Below are 19,811 nucleotides of genomic sequence, written 5' to 3'. Positions count from 1 at the left end.
GTTGTATGGAAATGAGTTGCGTGACGATTCTTCAAATAATCTCCTTTTGTGTTTCACTGAAAAAATGATGACAATGACAACACAGTGGTGATTAAACTGTGACAAAATTTTCACATTTGGGTGAACTATTCCTTTGAGTTAAGATTATTAAACTTATGAATTTGAATAGACCTCATTCATTCAGAAATCCATATTTGTTTTTCCAAAAAAAAATTGTATACTTTTGTTGACAAATGCACAAACATAAATGCAATTTCCATCGTAAATCAATTAAATCAAAACTTATGAAATGTGTTTTCATAAAGTCTATCACATGTGAGGCAGTCTTAAAATTATGCTACTGCTTTTACAATCTAACATATAACACAAATTGTAATTTCCTTTAAAAAACAATATATATATTATATATACACAGATCGGCCACAACATTAAAACCACCTGCCTAATATTGTGTAGGTCCCCCTTGTGCTGCCAAAACAGAGCCAACCCACTTCTTAGAACAGCATTCTTCTCACCACAATTGTACAGAGCGAGTTACTGTAGACTTTGTCCGTTCGAACCAGTCTGGTCATTCTCTGTTGATCTCTCTCATCAACAAGGCGTTTCCATCCACAGAACTGCCTCTCACTGGATGTTTTTTGTTTGTTTTTGGCACCATTCTGCGTAAATCCCAGGAGATCAGCAGTTACAGAAATACTCAAACCAGCCCATCTGACACCATCAATCATGCCACGGTCAAAATCACTGAAATAATGTTTTTCTCCATTCTGATGGTTGATGTGAACATTAACTGAAGCTCCTGACCCATATCTGAATGATTTTATGCACTACTTTGCTGCCACTTGATTGTCTGATTAGATAATCGCATGGATGATTGTTGGTGTCAGATGGGCTGGTTTGAGTATTTCTGTAACTGATCTTCTGGGGTTTTCACACACAACAGTCTCTAGAATTTACTCCGAATGGTGCCAAAAACAAAAAACATCCAGTGAGCAGCAGTTCTGTGGATGGAAATACTTTGTTGATGAGAGAGGTCAACAGAGAATGATCAGACTGGTTTGAATTAATTCATGTTGTGGCTGATATATATATTTATTTATTTATAAAAAAATGTATGACTGATTTAAACCAATATTTACACATCCAACAAAGAGAGCAAATCAAAAGTAATCAAGAATAAACTCCAAATTGTGAAACTGCTGTCAATGCTCAAGGCCTGTTAATCATAAACATTTTTATGAATACTTGTTTGCAAAGATATAAATGATCATTACCTTCCTTAAGTTAATAGAGCTTCACTTGAAAAATCCACTCACCAAAAAAGTGGGCCTTTGCCTCCAAGTTTGACCAAAATGCAAAGTCAGTGTTTTTATTTCTTATAAATCAGAGGACATAAACATAATTTGGGTAAAGTAACACAATTATTTGGTTTTCAGAAAGCTTAATAAGTGTATAACAGATCCAAACCCAATATATAATGTCATGTGGAATCTTTATTAATACTGTACCTTCTGTCCCTGTAATCCGGGCATTCCTGGATGTCCTGGCTGGCCAGCTGTCCCAGGTTCTCCAGGTTTACCCTTCATTAAAACAGCACATATAGAGATAAATAAAGGTTTATGAAGTAAGCAGTAGATTTCCTGTACATTTAACAAACCGATGATGTTTATCAGAATAGAATATTTTACCTCTGGCCCTGGAGGACCTTCTTGGCCCGGCTCTCCACTTTGCCCTTTAGTGCCCTAATGATGGAAAGACTTTATGTTTTCAATTTAATCAGGAAGTTCTTTTATTAAGTGCATCTTTAATTCAGTTGAATGCAAGATTGGAAGTTGTGACTTATAAAAGTCTAAACAAAAATGATGTGGACGCATGGGGGAAATGAAACACTTAATATTCACTCCTTATATTTCAATAATGGGTAGCGGGTATATATTGCACATATTTGCTATGAGAAATTAATTTTCACAACATTTCTAGAAAAGAAAAGTTAAAACATGAAAGGTACACTTATCACCACAATTAAAAAAAAGTCACTGGTGTCTGTGATCAAATAACCAAATAAATAAAACTAACTGCTACTAACCAAATAAATAAATACATGAACATGAAATATTGATTTGTGGTAAAATTATGTAATTATTAGGGCTGTCAATACATACAATTATTTAATCAAATTAATTACATGGTGTCCCGATTAATCGCATATACAAATATTTGCTGAGAAAGCCCCTCATATAAAAATAAATCAATATATAAATATACATAGTTATCTTTAAATATTAACACATTTGTATATATGTGTATATATGTATATATATATATATATATATATATATATATATATATATATATATAATAAAAAATATTCAGATAATTAAAATGCATTACATTCCTGTAGCAGAATAGTTAATCATTGATAAGGCAATACAAAAAGCGGCTTTAGAATACAATGTATTGTTTATTACCATATTATTGATCATAAGTCAATCATTGACACACAGTTCACAGCAATCCATTACACAAGTGAATTTGTCAATCAGTTTGAGATTTATTATGAGGACTTGTTTAAGGGCCCGTCAATTTACACCTGCGTCAGACGTCTCGAGTGTGTTGTGTCATAAACATAAAATGTTTAGTTCACTGTGTCAAGTTAAATATAGTTTAATACTCAATCTTTAAACACATCTTGAGATCCCTTAGACTGCATTTGCTCTCCTTCGAGTGTTTTGAACGCAAGAACGTAACGCATGTTTGTGTTGTTCTGCTACTGAAGCGTTTCGTTCACTGTATAATCTGTGCGTTGCTCATACAGCTGAAATTTCACTTACTGCCCTCTGGACTAAACAGGTGGTACTACAAGCTTGCATTTCTCAGGAATCTTCCTTATTATGGTCCGTGGGCAGTGCGATTAATTGCGTAAATTTTTTTAACGCGTTATTTTTGGTAAAATTAATCGCACTAAATTAACGCGTTAAATCGGCAGCCCTAGTAATTATGTGACCAGAAATAAATGCTGAACAGCTGAAATCTGTTGGTGTTTATTCTGTGAAAATGATTGTCTTACTCCTCATTATCCAGCTTATTACAAGACTACGTGCCAAATAAATAAATAAATGCTTATACAACATTGATTTAAGTTAAAACTACTTAAATAGCTCAATTTAGAGATTGCACAGTGATCCAAGAAGCAGTAAAGATGACTCAGATACACAGATGAGTGGTCTGACATGTGGATGTGCGGTTGTTACTCAGAAATATCAGACCGCTAGATGGCACTATTGACCAATCAGAAGTGATATTCCAGAGAGCTGTGTAATGAGACTGAATTAATTAACTGAAATATGACTGACTGAATTAATTAATTAATTGAAGCAATTCCTGAGGAAGACTGCTGATATTTGAACTCGACAGCCAAACAAACACACCCCATTCTTCAGTGCTCTTGGATTTTTTTTCAGCGCACCCACAAGAAATTCACAAAATTTGACAAAAAAGTTTATTTGATTAAAATTACACACTCCACCTTTACAGGAATTTTTTTTTTAAAGTGGTTTATTAGTCTTGGCTAAAATGTATGTTTTTAGAGGGGTTTTGGCCACTAAACCAGCTTAAACTAGTTGAGACAATAGGATGGTTTAGTTTTAGTTTTTTTTTTCAGCAGGAAACATTATTAAAATAAAAATGAATTTGGAAAGGCAAAAGTATAAAAATAAAACATGACCCAAGTTAAAACATCTCAGACAAATGCCTTTGTCTTTGGAAACCTTAGGCAACAAAATGCTTTCAGACTATTTTTTCAGCCAAACTTTGCTTTATAAAATATGTCCATTTTGTTTCAAAAAGTGTTCAATGAGCCATAAAGAACAGCGTTGTTGTCTGGCATTCTTAAGTTTGAAGGTAACTACGACATTGAAAAATGTGAAGATACTTTGTTGTTTCACAAATGATTTGAAGCAGAACAAGATTGAAATATTGTAACCATTTACAGGCCATCACATATTTTCTGCACCAATCCACATGCATGATTATACAGATTATGAATGGCGATTGAGAAACATTTGACATTACATCATTAATCATTGGCAAAACAGCCATCTGCCTTGCTCTTGCCTTAGAATAACAATAAATATCTAAAAGTGTCTCCAACTCCGTAATCAATAGTTGCTCTTGTTCAATGATCTCTATAGGAGATTATGACTGACATCTTTCATTTAGAAGATAAAAACATGCATTGTGAGTGACCTTTGGGCCTGGCTGTCCATTTGACCCCTGCATTCCAGTCAAACCCATCACGCCCTGCAGAAAGACAAACACAATCACTTAGATGATTCAAATTTTTAACCCTATTTACTTTAGTAAAACAATATTGTGAACAATCCTTCAGTTAAAATGATTTCAAAGAAAATATTTGACATCATAATCTTTCATCAAAATGTAATTTTGCAACAGCCCTCTTATTTTTCAAACCTCCTGCAACGGCTGGAATTGTGTACAATTACGTGACTGCAAAATTATATTCCGTAATTCATTACACGTATTGGAGCAGTTCAGAGGTGAAATGTCCAATGTGTTATGTTAAAAGCGAGTGAAATGTTTTTCCAAACAGATGAGGTTTTTAAGGTTAATACTCTATCAAATTTTAAATCAACAAAACCAACCTCCCTACCCTAAACCTTAAACCTAAACGTAACCGATATAAAAGCTAATGTGGCAAGAAAAAACATCTTGCTGAAACAACCACGTCATTTTGTGGTGCTACGTCAGTTGAGCTACCACACAATTTGATTGTTCTTGAACAAGCTTGGAAATGTAGTTGGTTATGTGATGTAAATGTTAAAAAGTCATGTGCTATAGTAAGTGTTTTGAAGCAATGAGATAGCATTGTGTGAGGAACAGGGCAAAAATAAGTGTTCATGTACTGATCATCTGAAACTGATGTTTTAACCGTGTTTTTTGTGACAGTCACTGTTGTGGCGCCTCTAGTGTTCATTTCACCAGGAAACTTCCACGATACGTACAATGGGCCATATAAAAAGTATAGGTATATAAAATATAGTGATAGTAATGTGATTCTATGGCTGGAATTTTTGCCTAGCCGACTAAAATCTGTTCAGGTTTTTATAGTCTGTACAGGACAAAAACAGACAGAATTTGCATGTCCCGCCCCCGGACATACGGGTATAAAGGGGAGCGGAGCGGTCTAGCGTCTGTCAGACAGATTTTTTTCATCGGAGCCAAGCAGTTGTGTGATCAGCGAGCTGTGAGTCACGACTGCTTCACCCACCTCTGCAAGAGAGTTTCTATTGGATCTGGCGGTGCATTCCAGCGGCTTTGTCCTCTCTGCACGCTGTGCAGACTCTGCCCCTGGGTGCTTCGACAGCGCTTCTCTCCTAAAAAGAGTTTGATTTCTCTGAAAAATGTTATTCTCCTCTAAAAGGGTTTATTTCTGGTAAAAGAGCAAGATACACAAGCGAACGTTGAACGTCCTTTTCAGGACGTGCCTTTTTAAACATGCCCTTCTGCCTCTGTGAAGTTCCTGGATGTGGTCGGTATCTCTCCAGATCCGACGGTCAAAGACGCTGCCTCCAGTGCCTGGGTAGCGATCACACTGAGGCAGCGTTTGTGGATGGTTCATGTTCTTACTGCGAGGACATGACCATGGCAATGTTGCGGTAGCGGCTTTTGTTTCTCAAAGCGAACGCCACTCCAGCCTCCCTGCGTCGCTCCTTCTTCCCACGGAACTGAGGACGACCCGGCTGGCGATGGAGGCGATTTGGGGATGGCAGCGGGCTCGGTTTCACCGGGCACAGCCCCACGAACCACCCGCCCCCCCAGCACGCTCGTTTGCTTCCGTCTAAGCTCAGGACGACGGCAGCTCACTTCACGGGCAGTTTGCCTCATCCCTGGAGCCAGGTTTGTATCGACGCCAACATCGCCGCTGCATCGGAGAGCATTCAGGTGTCTGGTGCTGAATACCTGACCAGACTAAGTGCCCAAGATTCCTACGACCCTTTTCAGGGACCAGGTCATGAACCTGCAAGCACTGCCCCAGGTGGAGGCAGACCCAGCCTCTTCGTTGCTGTGTCCGGTATGTGCTTTGCGTATCTATGTGGACCGCACACAAGGCTTTAGATGCTCTTAGCAGCTCTTTGTCTGCTTTGGCGGTGGCGGAAAGTGAACACCGTCTCCAAACAGAGGTTAGATCATTGGGTTGTTGATGATATTTCCCTAGCCTATGACACCCAGGCCATGCCCCCCCCCCCCCCCTTGCGGGTTCGAGCACACTCTATGAGAAGTGTGGCATCCTCATGGGCACTGGCCCATGGCACCTAGCAGACATCTGCAGAGCAGCGGGCTGGGCAACACCCAACACCTTTTCTAGGTTCTACAACCTCAGGGTTGAGTCGGTCTCATCCATTGTTTTGTCAGGTCCGAGCCAGTAGAACTCGGTAATACAGAACAGCCGACCGAGTGTTTTCCGCTTGCACCTTGCGCCCTTCACCAAGTTGATCCAGTGCGCCTCCTTTTCCAGGTTAGCCAGTAATCTCTCGCTTCCTGGATGCTCTTCCTCCCTAGCCCTCTGGCCGCTGATTCAGCGGAGGAATTCACCACCAGACCCACCACGAGTTGAGTGCTCCGTGTTGGGCTTGGGCTCCACAGGCATAGTTCCCGCTTCAGGCAACTCCCTGTGATGTATTTTCCGCGGTACGGTACCCCTACTGGCAGGACCCTTGTCTCCCTTGGGCAGTTCTCGATGCCCCCCGGTCGCCGTGTCTGTAGCAACACCTCGCTTGTCAGGCAGGATCTACCACCGCACCATGTCCACGGGTGGCTTGACACCCCCGTGTGTATTAGCCACAAGTTACCTCCCCCCAGTCTGGGCAGGTTGTGGTCTCTGCAGTGCCTTTTCCTCCTGAAATAATAGGAACGGAAAAGGATGCCTTCCCCGATGCATCAATAGCGGTAAGATTTTTAACTCTATGATGAGAAACATAGAGAGAGAAAAGTCATGTTGCCTGTTTCCGTACGGGTACTGGGAAACTAAGAACGGTATATGACACCTTTTATTGGGTGCGTTGGGGAGGGTTACGTGCAGCACACAACAGCTTGCACCTGGCTCAGCAGTCACGTAACATGGGTTAGTGCATGTCGGTTTGAAGTGGGACCCCTTGTGTCACTACAATCAACACTACATCGAGTGAGTAACAGAAGGGGAACGTCATGGTTACTGTTTTAACCTCCGTTCCCCCATGGAAGGACCGAGACGTTGTGTTCCCCTTGCCACATCACTACCCCTACCACTGAAATAACCTTATTCTCGAAGACTCAGTGCAAAAACCAGTCTGACAGACGCTCGCCCACTCCTCTTTATACCCGTATTTCTGGGGGCGGGACATGCAAATTCTGTCTGCCAATTTGGCATTGGCCTTTTCTCAAGTTAAGAGGTATGCGAGGCTCTCAGAAGTGACCCCTTGTGTCACTACAATCGACACAGCATCTCGTTCCTTCCATCGGGGAACGGAGGTTATAGTAACCATGACATTGACATCTTTACTATGACAACTAATTTGGACTGCAGCATGAACAGAAAAAAGAAATTATTTGAGAAAAAAATTGGATATTCGCTGCAGTGTGAACAAAGCATGAGACCTAGCACTAATTATATTGTTAGTAACACTTAAAAGGAATATTCCATGTTCAATCCAAGTTAAGTTCAATTGAAAGCATTTTTGGCACCACAAAAATTCATTTTGACTTGCCTCACCTTTTCTTTAAAACAAAAAGCAAAAATCTGGGTTACAGTGAGACACTTACAATGGAAGTCCAATTCATAAACATTAAAATACTGACTTTTTCAAAAGTATAGCCAAAAGATTTAAACAAATTGTGTGTTAACATGATTTTACTGTGATTAAATCACTTTTCTGTGTAAAGTTACAGTCAATTTTACAACTTTGTTGCTATGATGATGTAATGTCAACAAACCCTAAAATGAATGTAAAAAATAATGATTTAAACAGCTTTACAGCTCAAATAATACATGAGCTTTAACAGAATAATTAATGCAAGTTTTTTTTTATCAAATTAGAAGCTTCACATTTATGCCTTTATATCCTCCAAAATCAGCCCCAGAGAAAAAAGGGTTTTTGTGGTTATCAACATTGTCACAAATGCAGTCCATTTAACTTGCAATGAACCCTTAATATTCCTTTAAGTAGTACTTAATCTCTACGGAGCATTTATCAAAATCATTGTTATCTAAGAAGTATGTAAAAACTTTATCAAGTGCTTTGATATCAGTTCATTTGTAATTTTTGCATCTATCACAGTTTATCAGAGACAACAGGACATTTAAGGATTTATACAAATATATTTTGATAATTGGAAAGCCTTTGTACACTTTTTCAGAGGATGAAAAAAAGTGTTGAAAGCGAGAGTGTGCAATGAGTGATTCTCTCTCTCTCTCTCTCTCTCTCTCTCTCTCTCTCTCTCTCTCTCTCTCTCTCTCTCTCTCTCTCTCTCTCTCCTCCTCTCCTTTCCTCCAATGGCTGTTTCAAGTAGCCTATAGTCTGTTTACATGGCTGTCACAAATTGCAGGTTGCATAATGACAGTCAGACTACAAGTGCACATTACCTAGAACTGCATAACCAGATGAACTATTAATAAATCTCTAGAAAGTTGAGCATCAATACATCTGAAACCCCTACTTACCAAAGCCATCATTATTTCTGTGATTCAATTCAGAAGTTAATAACTTCCGGGAACTCGACAAGTTCATGGCTTGCCAGTATTTCTGCATTATTTTCATGTGCTACTTTATAATGAGTGATCCATGGTGGTTTGGGAAACAGGTGTTATTCCATTGTAAAATAACAAACGGCTTTAGTAAAGATGATCATAAAACCTTAAGTTGCAATGTTATCGGGAAACCCAGCCCAGGTTAATAAGTCCAAAAAAGAACCATCATTGTCTTTGTCATCTTGCATCAAAATGTGTTATCTTGCTTTATCTCTGAAACAACTTTCCTTTTCGGCTGATGTTACCACTCCCAAAACTTTTCAACCCTTCAAAAGCTTTAGATTTACTCACAGGGTCTCCAGGTATACCTTTGGCTCCTTTTGGTCCTGCCAAACCATCATCACCCTTTAAAGAAAACAAAACGTACATTTTCAATATGTTTGGTACAGAGCATTCTGCTGTACAGACTCTGCAAAGGATTCATTTATGATACTACAATGAGTCAAATTGGTTTGGAAGCCCATTCTCGCCACATGGACAAAAAAAGGTGCTTTGGGAAGTCAGAATTATTAGATACTAAATTATATTTATGTAATAAAAAGCCTGTAATAATAATAATAATAATAATAATAATACTTATTCAAAGTCATTATTTCGAGCCATAATTATGAGATAAAAAATCTAAAGTCAAAATTTAGATAGTAAGTCAGTTATGAGATTAAAAGTCATAACTATGAGATAGTAAGTCAGATAAAAAGTCCATTTTATAATTTATTACGAGATAATGTCATATCTATGAGATACGAAGTCAAAACTATGATATAGGAATTCAAAATGATGTCAATTATCAGATTAACAATCACAATTATGCAATTAAAAGTCACAATTATTAAATAAAAAGTCAATTTTGTGAAATTGTAAGTCAGTTATGAGAGTCATATTTATGACATAAAAGTCATAATTATGAGATTAAAATCCAAAACTACGAGATAGTAAATCATAATTATGAGATCAGTCATATTTATTAGATAAAAAGTCATAAATATGAAATACTAAGCCACATCATGAGATAAAAAACATAGTTATGATCATCTTTTTTATGATAATCTCATAATTATGATTTACTATCTCATAATTTTGGCTTTTTTATCTAATAATTATGACATTTGACTCAAAAATATGGATTAGTATTCCATAAATATGGCTTACCAAAGCAATATTTTTTTCTCCATGTTGCAGAAATGGGCTTTTACATTCATATTACTTTTATCTTAACGATAGGGCAACTAGCATATCTTTCACATAAATTGCAAAATGATGTTTAAAAAGTGCCAGAAGCATTCCCTTTAAGCAAAAACAACTGGTGGCCACATGAGAAAAAGAAAACGATTACCTTCATTCCCCTCAGACCGTCATTTCCCGGTATACCCGGCATGCCCTGAAAAGAACAAAAACAAACAATGTGCACATTGGAGAAATTAGACTTATAAAGTTATTAAGCAGGTTTACCACGAGAGACGGTTACAAAAACAAGTACATTTTAAAATCCTGTTACTGGATGTGGAGGTGCTAATTGTACCATATGATTCATGGTACCTGCTGGACACAGTGTACTGTAAGGACAGCAGAGGGTTTCCTTGGCCTCTGATGAAGCTAACATGCACGGGATGTCTGGATTAATCACTTATGAAATGTGTCCCTGCTGGCGTCCTGAAGCTTTGTCAGCCAGGGAGAGTAATAGTTTTAACAGGATGTTGTTAAATTCGGATACCACTATAATATAGGGACGAGCTCCACCAGAGGTCCACCAGAGAAACCTACACAATTTGCAGGAGGATAAAGTTTTAAATCTCAAGATACTGCAATGTACAAAATGTAATATTAAAATTATTATTAAAAATAAACAACTTTATAAGGGCCATTTATACAAAATTAAGAGGCCACAATACTGTGATCTTTGAACTGGGAGCTGTAACCTGTGTGTTGGTAATTCCAAACATTAGTAGGCTACTACCTTATATTCTTTAATAGTTTTTATTGTGTACTGATTTTTTTGGAAAACAAAACTTGGAAAATCGAATAATTACGATCTTCATTTGAACGATCCCAACATCGATTCTTAAAGGAATATTCCAGGCACAATACAAGTTAAGCTTAATTGCCGTACGGGTACATTCGGTTATATCCAGTTTTATAACTTCGTTGCCACAATTACTTTACGTCAGAAGCCCTGAAACCCCAAAACGATGCACAAGTTTTAAGGGAATAATTCATGTGCTTTTATAAAATGATTAGTTTCACATTTCTGCCTTTAAACCCTACAAAAATTGGCCTATAATAAAAAGTGCCACAATTGAACTGCCTAGTTTGGGCCCTGTTGATATTTATTTTAAATTCAAATTTTCATAATGGACCAAGAAGTTTCCCTGAATAACTTACAGCACTAAATGACAGAAAATGTCCTTTATATGTAAGAAAAATTGACATTACAATCCAAAATATACCTACATGAATCAGAATCAAATCGTATCGAAATCAAAAGAGCTTGTGTCTCGGAATCGAATCAAATCTAGAAAATCTGTATCTATACCCTGGATTAAACAGGCATAAAATTCCATTGACTTACATTGAAGCCACATCTACGGACAAGAATATCATAGTGGGGGCTTGTCTGAGCCAGTACGCAACTTCCTAACAATGTCACAAAACTCCCTAATAGCCACGAGAGCATCCTACCAATGTGGTTTCCAATTTTACTCGAGCCATTAAAAAGCGGCATTCATAATTCTAGTTTTATGTTAGGCTAATGTTTGATGTAATATCCCAAGAGGTTTATGCAATAAAATAGAAAACACTATATATCAAAATCCAAGAAAAAGTAAATAAAAAATAGACCAATGCAAAGATTAATGACTGTATTTTTATGCTTTAGAAAGTGTAACATTGTAGATCTTTGGAAAGTTGAGGTTAACTGCAGAACACCGCTTACCCGCCAAGATTTGTCATTTCATCATTTTAAAGTATCTCTGTGGTCATGCACACTTCCTGTTTGAGCGTTTCCTCTTTATGATGGATGTGTGCATACATATAATCTGCAGAAAACATTTCCTGCTCTTCAAAGATTTCCAGAAGCTCGAGCTCTGCTTTCTATTTTGGTATCAGTGCAAATCATGTGCTTACATTTGCATGCTTTGTAATCAATAACCACAGCTCTCTGATTGGGTTATTCTAACATCAGGTTTACCCATCTGATGCCTGTGGTTTCATCCATGGTTTCACCTCGGGTCTCACATTCTCAATCAATATCAAAGAGCTTTTAAACATGATATATACTCTGGATAGAACCATAAGCAGACTTAGATCAGTCAGCAGCCACTAAATGATTCAAATCAGGGCTGGCAATGCATAATGCACAAAGCATGCAACGTTCTTGTCAAGAGAAGCGTTTTCTACTCCATGCATGTAATCATGAGTGCACACAGCAACTAGTCATTTAATTGTTCATAATATGGTCAAAGATATCTAATTTTTGTGTCAGAATTCATTTAAATATATATGGGATAAATGGGATTTGATGTGAATTCCAAAACTGCAATGCTATATGAGTCATCCCAAGGAGGGTTTGATCCAGGACTCTTCTGATCTCCAGTCCTGCACACAATCCTCTGCACCACCCTGCAACAAGTCTGAGAACTGCCCCAAGGAACATGCCAAGCACAGCAAAGTACATCTAAAGCAATGATTCTTTTCCCTCGGCCAAATTGTTTAGAACAACTAAAAAAATGTATTTGATTAGTTTTGTCCAGCATGGTTCAAAGCACATCTGAGCCTCAACTGATGAGAAGTGGATATCATTTGCAGGTGGAATAGCCAAAAAAATAATTGTGCAGTAGGTGATCACTAGGTGATGCTGTCTCAAAACTGCTAAGGTACTTTCTAAGATGCTAAGATCATGGTGTCAACAATGATTTCCAAGTTTTTTTTTTATAAAAAAAACTCCTATGGTGTTGGCACAATCAATATATTTGTGCTGTAAAAAGTACCCCCTAGGATGACCCCTTTTTTCTCTACAATTTTTGGATGGCTTTGTCTGAAGATCGTCTAGAACCAACGTTTTGTAAGATTAGAGGACATTAGTACAGGGTATTTGGGAGTAGTGGGAATTTTTTTTTTTTATATACAAAATTTAAAAATGGGGGAAATTTAAATGTGGGAGAATTATTATGGCTTACCCTGACTGATGTGGTGTCACTAGATTCTGCATAACCCAGGGAATAAGAAGAGACCAAAGGAATGACTTGAGGCCCAATTATCCATAAGTAATCAAATCCTTTCTATATAATTTTGACCACAAGGTGGTGCTATTCCAAAAATGGCTCATTTCTGTGTGGCTCGGTCTAAAGATCATACATTTTGTGAGAATCACACCAAGCAAAACATTTAAAAAAGTCACAATCCAAGATAATGTAAAGGGCTTAGTTGTAATGTAAGGGATCCATTACAAGTTTCACGAGATAAATTAGACAAAAGGAATGTTGTCTCTAGGACAAATGTTTCAAAAGTTTTTCTGAAAATTTCTGAACTGATGGTGGTGCCATATAGTTTGTCTAGAGACCCCAAACTTTGTCAGTGACTGTTCATGCACACCCCATAACTGTGCCAAATTTTCAGAATTTCTTCTATGTATGGTTGATATGGCTGCCAACAGGGGCAACATGCAAATATTTTAAATATTATATTACATATTATCCTTTTTTATTTTTTTTTTGGAGGGACTACCATGACACTGCGCTTTCCCTTTATGCACCATCGGTGCTTCACCCCTTCTTTCACGCAATCTGAAACACGCAAGTACACACAGCACTCACACAAAACATAGCTGCGCGTGTTTGAATGGGAAGCATGTTTGGAGCGTGGGATGAATCTTACTGAATTTGACTTGGCATCGCTCAAGCAAATTTTCGGGCCTCAGAAGAAGATTCAGTGACATTTTCTTGTGTTCTAGACATGTAAGTGCAGCGTAGTTCTAGCGGGAAGACTAGCAGGTGTACATCATTACACCATTAGCAAGGTAAACCCTAGCCAATCACATGTAAGCAGAGTCTGCTCACAATCTATCACATTGCTGTTTCTGTGCACTAACACGGCAACCTCGACCCCCCCACCACCACCACCAGTTGAGTCCCATCCTGTATGGGGGTAGGCTCCTCGCCCCTGCCTCCTATCTCCGGCAGGATATGACGGTTCTGAGTACTAAAACTTTGGACCGCCAGACTGGGCTTATGCCAAAGAGAGACATTACATTTCCGTTATATTTTCATCAAATAAAAGTCTGCAGGTCTTCCTGATAGAAATACTTTTCCTCTAATGAAAAGTACAGCTCTCAGTGAAAAACCATTTGATTCTTAATTTCTCTCAGTCTCACATGAAGCCCTGACTACTGATAGACACATTCACTTGGATATTTACATACCGTATATCGACATACACAATGTACAAACTTTGTAAATAGCTGTTTTCTGCTCGGTATCACGTTTTCTAAAGCCGAACCAATTCCACACCATGGGAGTTGCAATTTTTCCTTCATAATCTCCTCTCATTTTCTCATTCAAGTGAATTTGATGAATGAGCAATTGCACCATCTCACTCCATTTAGCCCAAAGAGTGTATAGGTGTTATGTGCTCTACACATTTCTTGTGAGCCAATTTTTTGTTATCGCAATAGAGACGATAATCCAAAATGTATACCACATGTCAAATTTCTACAGGTTTATCATGCCTACCGGTATATCGCCCACCCCTAATTTATATCTTACTGTCCCACCTCTACGGCTTTTTACAAAAAATGCCTAGTCCTGTCCCTAGAAAAAGCTTTCACATAACTGATCTGTTTGTATTATTGTTCACAAATTCATATCAGGACATGGTCAGACAAGTGGCTCTGGTTCCTTTGTGTTTCTATGCTAATTCCTGCCGAGTTTACTCGTATAATTGTGCAGATGTTGTCTTTTGGGAATCATCACCAATGGAGCTTGGCAGTCCTCCATTGGGCATTTCTGGAACTGCGTTTGAACAAATTGTCACCAAAAGGTCATTTTTTATATATCGACCTAAAATTTGGAACAGTACTGGGTTAGACATATGGCTTTGTTTGTATATTTTTACATTTCAGCTGATATTTTTAGTATATTTAATTTTTTTATAAAAAATGAAAAGTTTGTGCAATACATTTTCATTACAATAAACTTAATTTTATAAATTAATTTCACTTTAAACTGATTGTACTTGAAAAATAAACTATAAAATAAAAATGTCTTCTTTAAAACGAGACCAGGCATAGCTTTAAACTCCCTAGCATTCATGAGTTACAACCGTTTAAGTTTGGAAAAGTATTTTTCTGTTTGTTTGCTTTTTCCAAAAAAAGGGGAGTGACAGTAAATAGGTTGGGTACCCTACAGAGCCCCCACCTCTACAAGCCAATGCTTGACCATTTGCAAAGCCATAATGCCCTAATGTGTACACAAAATGTGATGAAATTTTAAGCATGCCAAGTGCCTCAAAAACACCCAAATATAGGAAGAAAAGAATAATTACAATGAATGTGTTGCAGGGCACTAAAGAACCCCTTACACCCCCATGTGTGAACTTTTGCCCAATTATAATGGCCAGTGACTCTGATGTGTGTGCAAAATTTCATGAAATTTTAAGCATGCCAAGTGCCTCAAAAACACCCAAATTAGGAAAAAATTAATAATGAATATTAAAGTGTTGCCATGGCAACAGTATTTAAGATATTTTTTACAATTTATGTAAATATAAGAGGGCTATTTCAAAGTCTGTTAAAAGTGCCAAACATCCTGCTGCCAGTTGGTGGTGTTATGACCGTGACCCATAACAGCTGCATCAATGTGATCAGCACCAATTACAAAACATACAGCTGAATTTTCACCAAAATCACACAATGCACACAGAAGATATAAGGCACTTCCTGTTTCCTATTTTTATATAAATGTATTGCTTCACCATGGCAAAATATATAAAAAAAAAAAAATCACAATTTAGCATCTACAATGTCTTGGCATGATGTTGCACAAATTTGCTGCCCGCCACATGAATCCCCTAGGTGGAGTATTAAAAGTTCAGAGCCTGCAATTTTCAGAAAAATAAAAAAATGGCAGACTTGGGTGGAGCTAATGACTGTATGAAAGTTTTTTGGCTTGATGAGAACTATATATGTACCAAATTTTGGTACATATATAGGGGTGTTACAGAGCCCCCCCTTACATGCCCATTTTCAATAGGGCACCACAGATTTTTGCTTGTTCTTCATAGAATTCGTTGAAGTGCCATTCGAAAACTGTATGGTTTATCAAAATTCTGTGAGTAAAATTTTGATGTGAGTTCCTCTAGATGATGCAGGCCAATTTTCGTGCAAATCGGACAAACGGCCTAGGATGAGATCGAAAAAGTATGTTTTTCAGAAAATTCAAAATGGCCGACATATGAATTTTCATATCATTGTACTCGCTATAGCCCACTGAATCTAATGAGATCAATTTGATGTTTTTATGACAAACTGTTCAGATGTTTTAAGCAAAAAAAAAAACATATCTCGTGACCAGTGGGTGTCAGTGTGCCAAAACGCTGCAGGTATCCTCAGGGCCTAATGGTGATGACATTTACCAAGTTTCATCCCAATCCATCAAAGCATTGTGAGTTCTGAACTGGGCCTTACACAGACTTCCATTCATGAAGCTGATGCAGAAACAAATTTTGACGTGCATCTAGCATCAAGATTGGTTCACGGCGATAGACCTGAAGGACGCGTACTTTCACGTCTCGGTTCTACCTTGACACAGACCCTTCCGTCCTGTCCCTGTCACCTCGTGTCTTCACAAAGGTCGCAGAGGCAGCTGTTGCCCCATTAAGGGAAGTGGGCATCCGCATACTCAACTTCCTCGACGACTGGCTGATTCTAGCACACTCTCGAGATTTGCTGTGTGCACACAGGGATTTGGTGCTCAGACACCTCAGCCGTCTAGGGCTTAGGGTCAACTGGGAAAAGAGCAAGCTCTCCCCGGTTCAGAGTATCTCTTTTCTCGGCATGGAGTTAGACTCTGTCTCATTGATAGCACACCTCACAAGTGAGCACGTGCAGCCAGTGCTGAACAGTGGACAGCGGTTCCACTGAAACACTTTCAGAGGCTCCTGGGGCATATGGCTTCCTCAGCGGCAGTCATGCTGCTCGGTTTGATGTTATGTCATCGTGTCGTGGTCACCACAGATGCCTCCAAACTGGGCTGGGACGCCGTGTGCCATGGGTATGCAGCCGCCGGTTCCTGGTCAGGACCTCGACTGGATTGGAACATAAACTGCCTAGAGCTGCTGGCTGTACTACTCACCCCAGGGAATGCATGTGTTCTGAGTGGTGGTGGCGTAGTGGCTAAAGCACAGGGCTGTTAATCAGAAGGTCGCTGGTTCTAACCCCACGGCCACCACCATTGTGTCCTTGAGCAAGGCACTTAACTCCTGGTTGTTCCGGGGGGATTGTCCCTGTAATAATTGCACTGTAAGTCGCTTTGGATAAAAGCATCTGCCAAATGCATAAATGTAAATGTTCCAGTCCGACAACACAGCGACAGTAGCATATATATATATCACCAAGGCAGAGTATGCTCTCGTCGCATGTCGCAACTCGCCTGCCATCTCCTGAGCATTGGCTGAGGTCGCTGCGGGCCACTCATATCCCAGGCAGCCTAAACGCCATTGTGGACATGCTGTTCGCTACCCAGGAATCCTCCCACTGCCCGCTTTGGTATTCCCTGATGGGAGCCCCCCCGGGACAGACGCACTGGCGCATCACTGGCCCCGGGGGCTGTGCAAATACGCATTCCCCCCAATGAGTCTTCTTGCACAAACCCTGTGCAAAGTCTGGGAGGACAAGGAACAAGTCACTCTCGTGGCCCTATACTGGCCCAACCAGACTTTGTTCTCGGACCTCATGCTCCTAACAACATTACATATTGGATCTAATCCTGTACGTCATGGGACTACAGGCTGCATTGAGTACCTCTTGGAGCTTGCTATCCTTTGACCATTGGAGCTTGGTTGCCCTCTATTGGACATTTTGGGTACTGCTCCTGAGCACTTTGCCACTAAATCTAAAATTTGGAACAGAACTGACTTTGATTTTCTAGTATTTTTAACTTTCAATTGATATTTTTATTATATTTTATTTATATAAAAAATAAAAAGTTTGTGCAGTACATTTCATTACAATAAACTTAGACTTCTATAGCTTTTTTATTTCACTTTAAAACTGCTTTCACTTGCAAAGGCAATAGTATTTAAGATATCAAATATCCATTTAGAATTTTAAATCAGCAGTGTATACACATTATTCTAAAGAATGTCTTTGCATAATATTTAAAGTTTGGTGGCAGTCACATGAATCCCCTAGGAAGATTATTCAAAAGGTCACGACCTGCAATTTAAAAAAAATACACATTCAATCAAAAATAGCCGTCTTCCTGTTGGGTGAAGCTAATGACTATAATTTTGAAAGTTGTCCGGCTTGATGAATACAATATATTTTTCAAGTTTGGGTACCGTAGAAGAAACTGACCCCACCACTTTTGTCAAAAGGTGGCGCTACAGAGCTCCCTAGCCATGCACGTGTCTTAAATTTTGCCCAGGCCTAATGCCTAACAACTCTGAAACAAAATATGAAAATTCAAGGATGCCAAGTACCTCAAAAACATGTGAATATACATAAAAAGGAATGATGACATTTAATGCGTTGCCATGGCAATATTTAAGATATCAAGAAACTTCACAATTTTAAATCTGCACTGTCTTGGCATTATTAAATTTTTTTAGCAATTCAGGTAAACATAAGAGGGAAATTTCAAAGTCTGTTAAAAGGCCACACTTCCTTCTGCCAGTTGGTAGCATCGTGACCATGACCCACAATAGCCACCTCAATGTGATCAGACCACAAGGACAAACATTTGGCTCAATTTTGATGTAAATCACACCATGCATGCAAAAGATATGAGACACTTCCTTTTTCCCATTTTTTACTTTAGTTTATCACGTTGCCATGGCAACATCGTTCGATATATAAAAAATCAGTTCAAAATTTAGCATCGTCAATGTCTTGTCATTATGTCACCCACATTTGGTACCTGAAACCCGAACTCGGATAACCATTCACTCAGTTCTAACTCAGATAACCGCTCTGTACAATTGTGGTTAGCACTGTTTTGGCAGCCTGAGTGGGACCTACACAATATATGGCAGGTGGTTCTAATGTTTTGGCTGATCGGTGTAGCTTCCTGTGAGGTTAAATATGGAAGTAATGGTCAGTCCAGTGGTTTGTGAATGAACTCAAATGTAAACAAAGAATTTATATCCAACAAAACTGCCTTGAAATTGCTTTTTTTGTGCATTTTTCATGATAAGCGGAAGCAGATGTTTGGTCTGGTTTTGCTCTGCAGGAACCAGTAAAGATCATGGAAACTTGATAAAAAATGAAGCACTTTCCTTTGCTTTGAGGACATAAATTCTAATGTCTGTGAAAATAACCTTGGAAAAGAACAGTACAAGAGGTGAAAACTAAACTTGGCTATGATGTTACACAAATTCATTGTAGTTCTTATGTTTCTTGCTTTTGAGGAATGCAGTGTGGTCCAAGGTTTTTATAGTTTAGAAAATATATCTAGTTTTTATTATATTTTTTCATTACGCAAATTGATTTTCATCATTTTGAACTGCAGTTTAGTTTTAGTTAGATTTATTATTCATGGAGATTTTATTTTGTTTGCAAAATTGTGTAAATTGCGTAAAGCTGACAATTTACACAAGGTTTATTTCTATTTCTTCTGCTCCAAACTTACTTCTCTGTCTGCTCGTATGAATGTAACACATCATAAGAAAGTGTTTCACTGCTGTTCAAATACACTTTGGATCACATCATTTATGTGTATAAATGTTTTCCATCTGAAAGGACTAAATATTAAAGAGCAACATGCAGGTTGAATTTATAACTGAATTAATACTTTATATT

General features: G+C 38.4%; 1 protein-coding gene across 1 annotated transcript in view; it reads right to left on the bottom strand.

Annotated features, from left to right (window-relative positions):
* LOC127617659 (collagen alpha-1(XXI) chain-like) overlaps positions 1–19,811 on the bottom strand; it is a 102,969-nt gene that overhangs the window by 21,585 nt on the left and 61,573 nt on the right. The window contains exons 17-21 of the mRNA XM_052089681.1: positions 10,137–10,181; positions 9,095–9,148; positions 4,246–4,299; positions 1,689–1,742; positions 1,509–1,580 (exon numbers count right to left, since the gene is read on the bottom strand). Coding sequence (XP_051945641.1) covers positions 1,509–1,580; positions 1,689–1,742; positions 4,246–4,299; positions 9,095–9,148; positions 10,137–10,181 — 279 coding nt within the window. The remainder of the gene's footprint in view (positions 1–1,508; positions 1,581–1,688; positions 1,743–4,245; positions 4,300–9,094; positions 9,149–10,136; positions 10,182–19,811) is intronic.

The sequence above is a fragment of the Xyrauchen texanus genome, chromosome 24 (assembly GCF_025860055.1).
Source record: "Xyrauchen texanus isolate HMW12.3.18 chromosome 24, RBS_HiC_50CHRs, whole genome shotgun sequence".
Lineage (NCBI taxonomy): Eukaryota > Metazoa > Chordata > Actinopteri > Cypriniformes > Catostomidae > Xyrauchen > Xyrauchen texanus.
The sequence above is the reverse complement of the archived record's forward strand: the minus strand, read 5'-3'. Positions and strand labels throughout refer to the sequence as shown.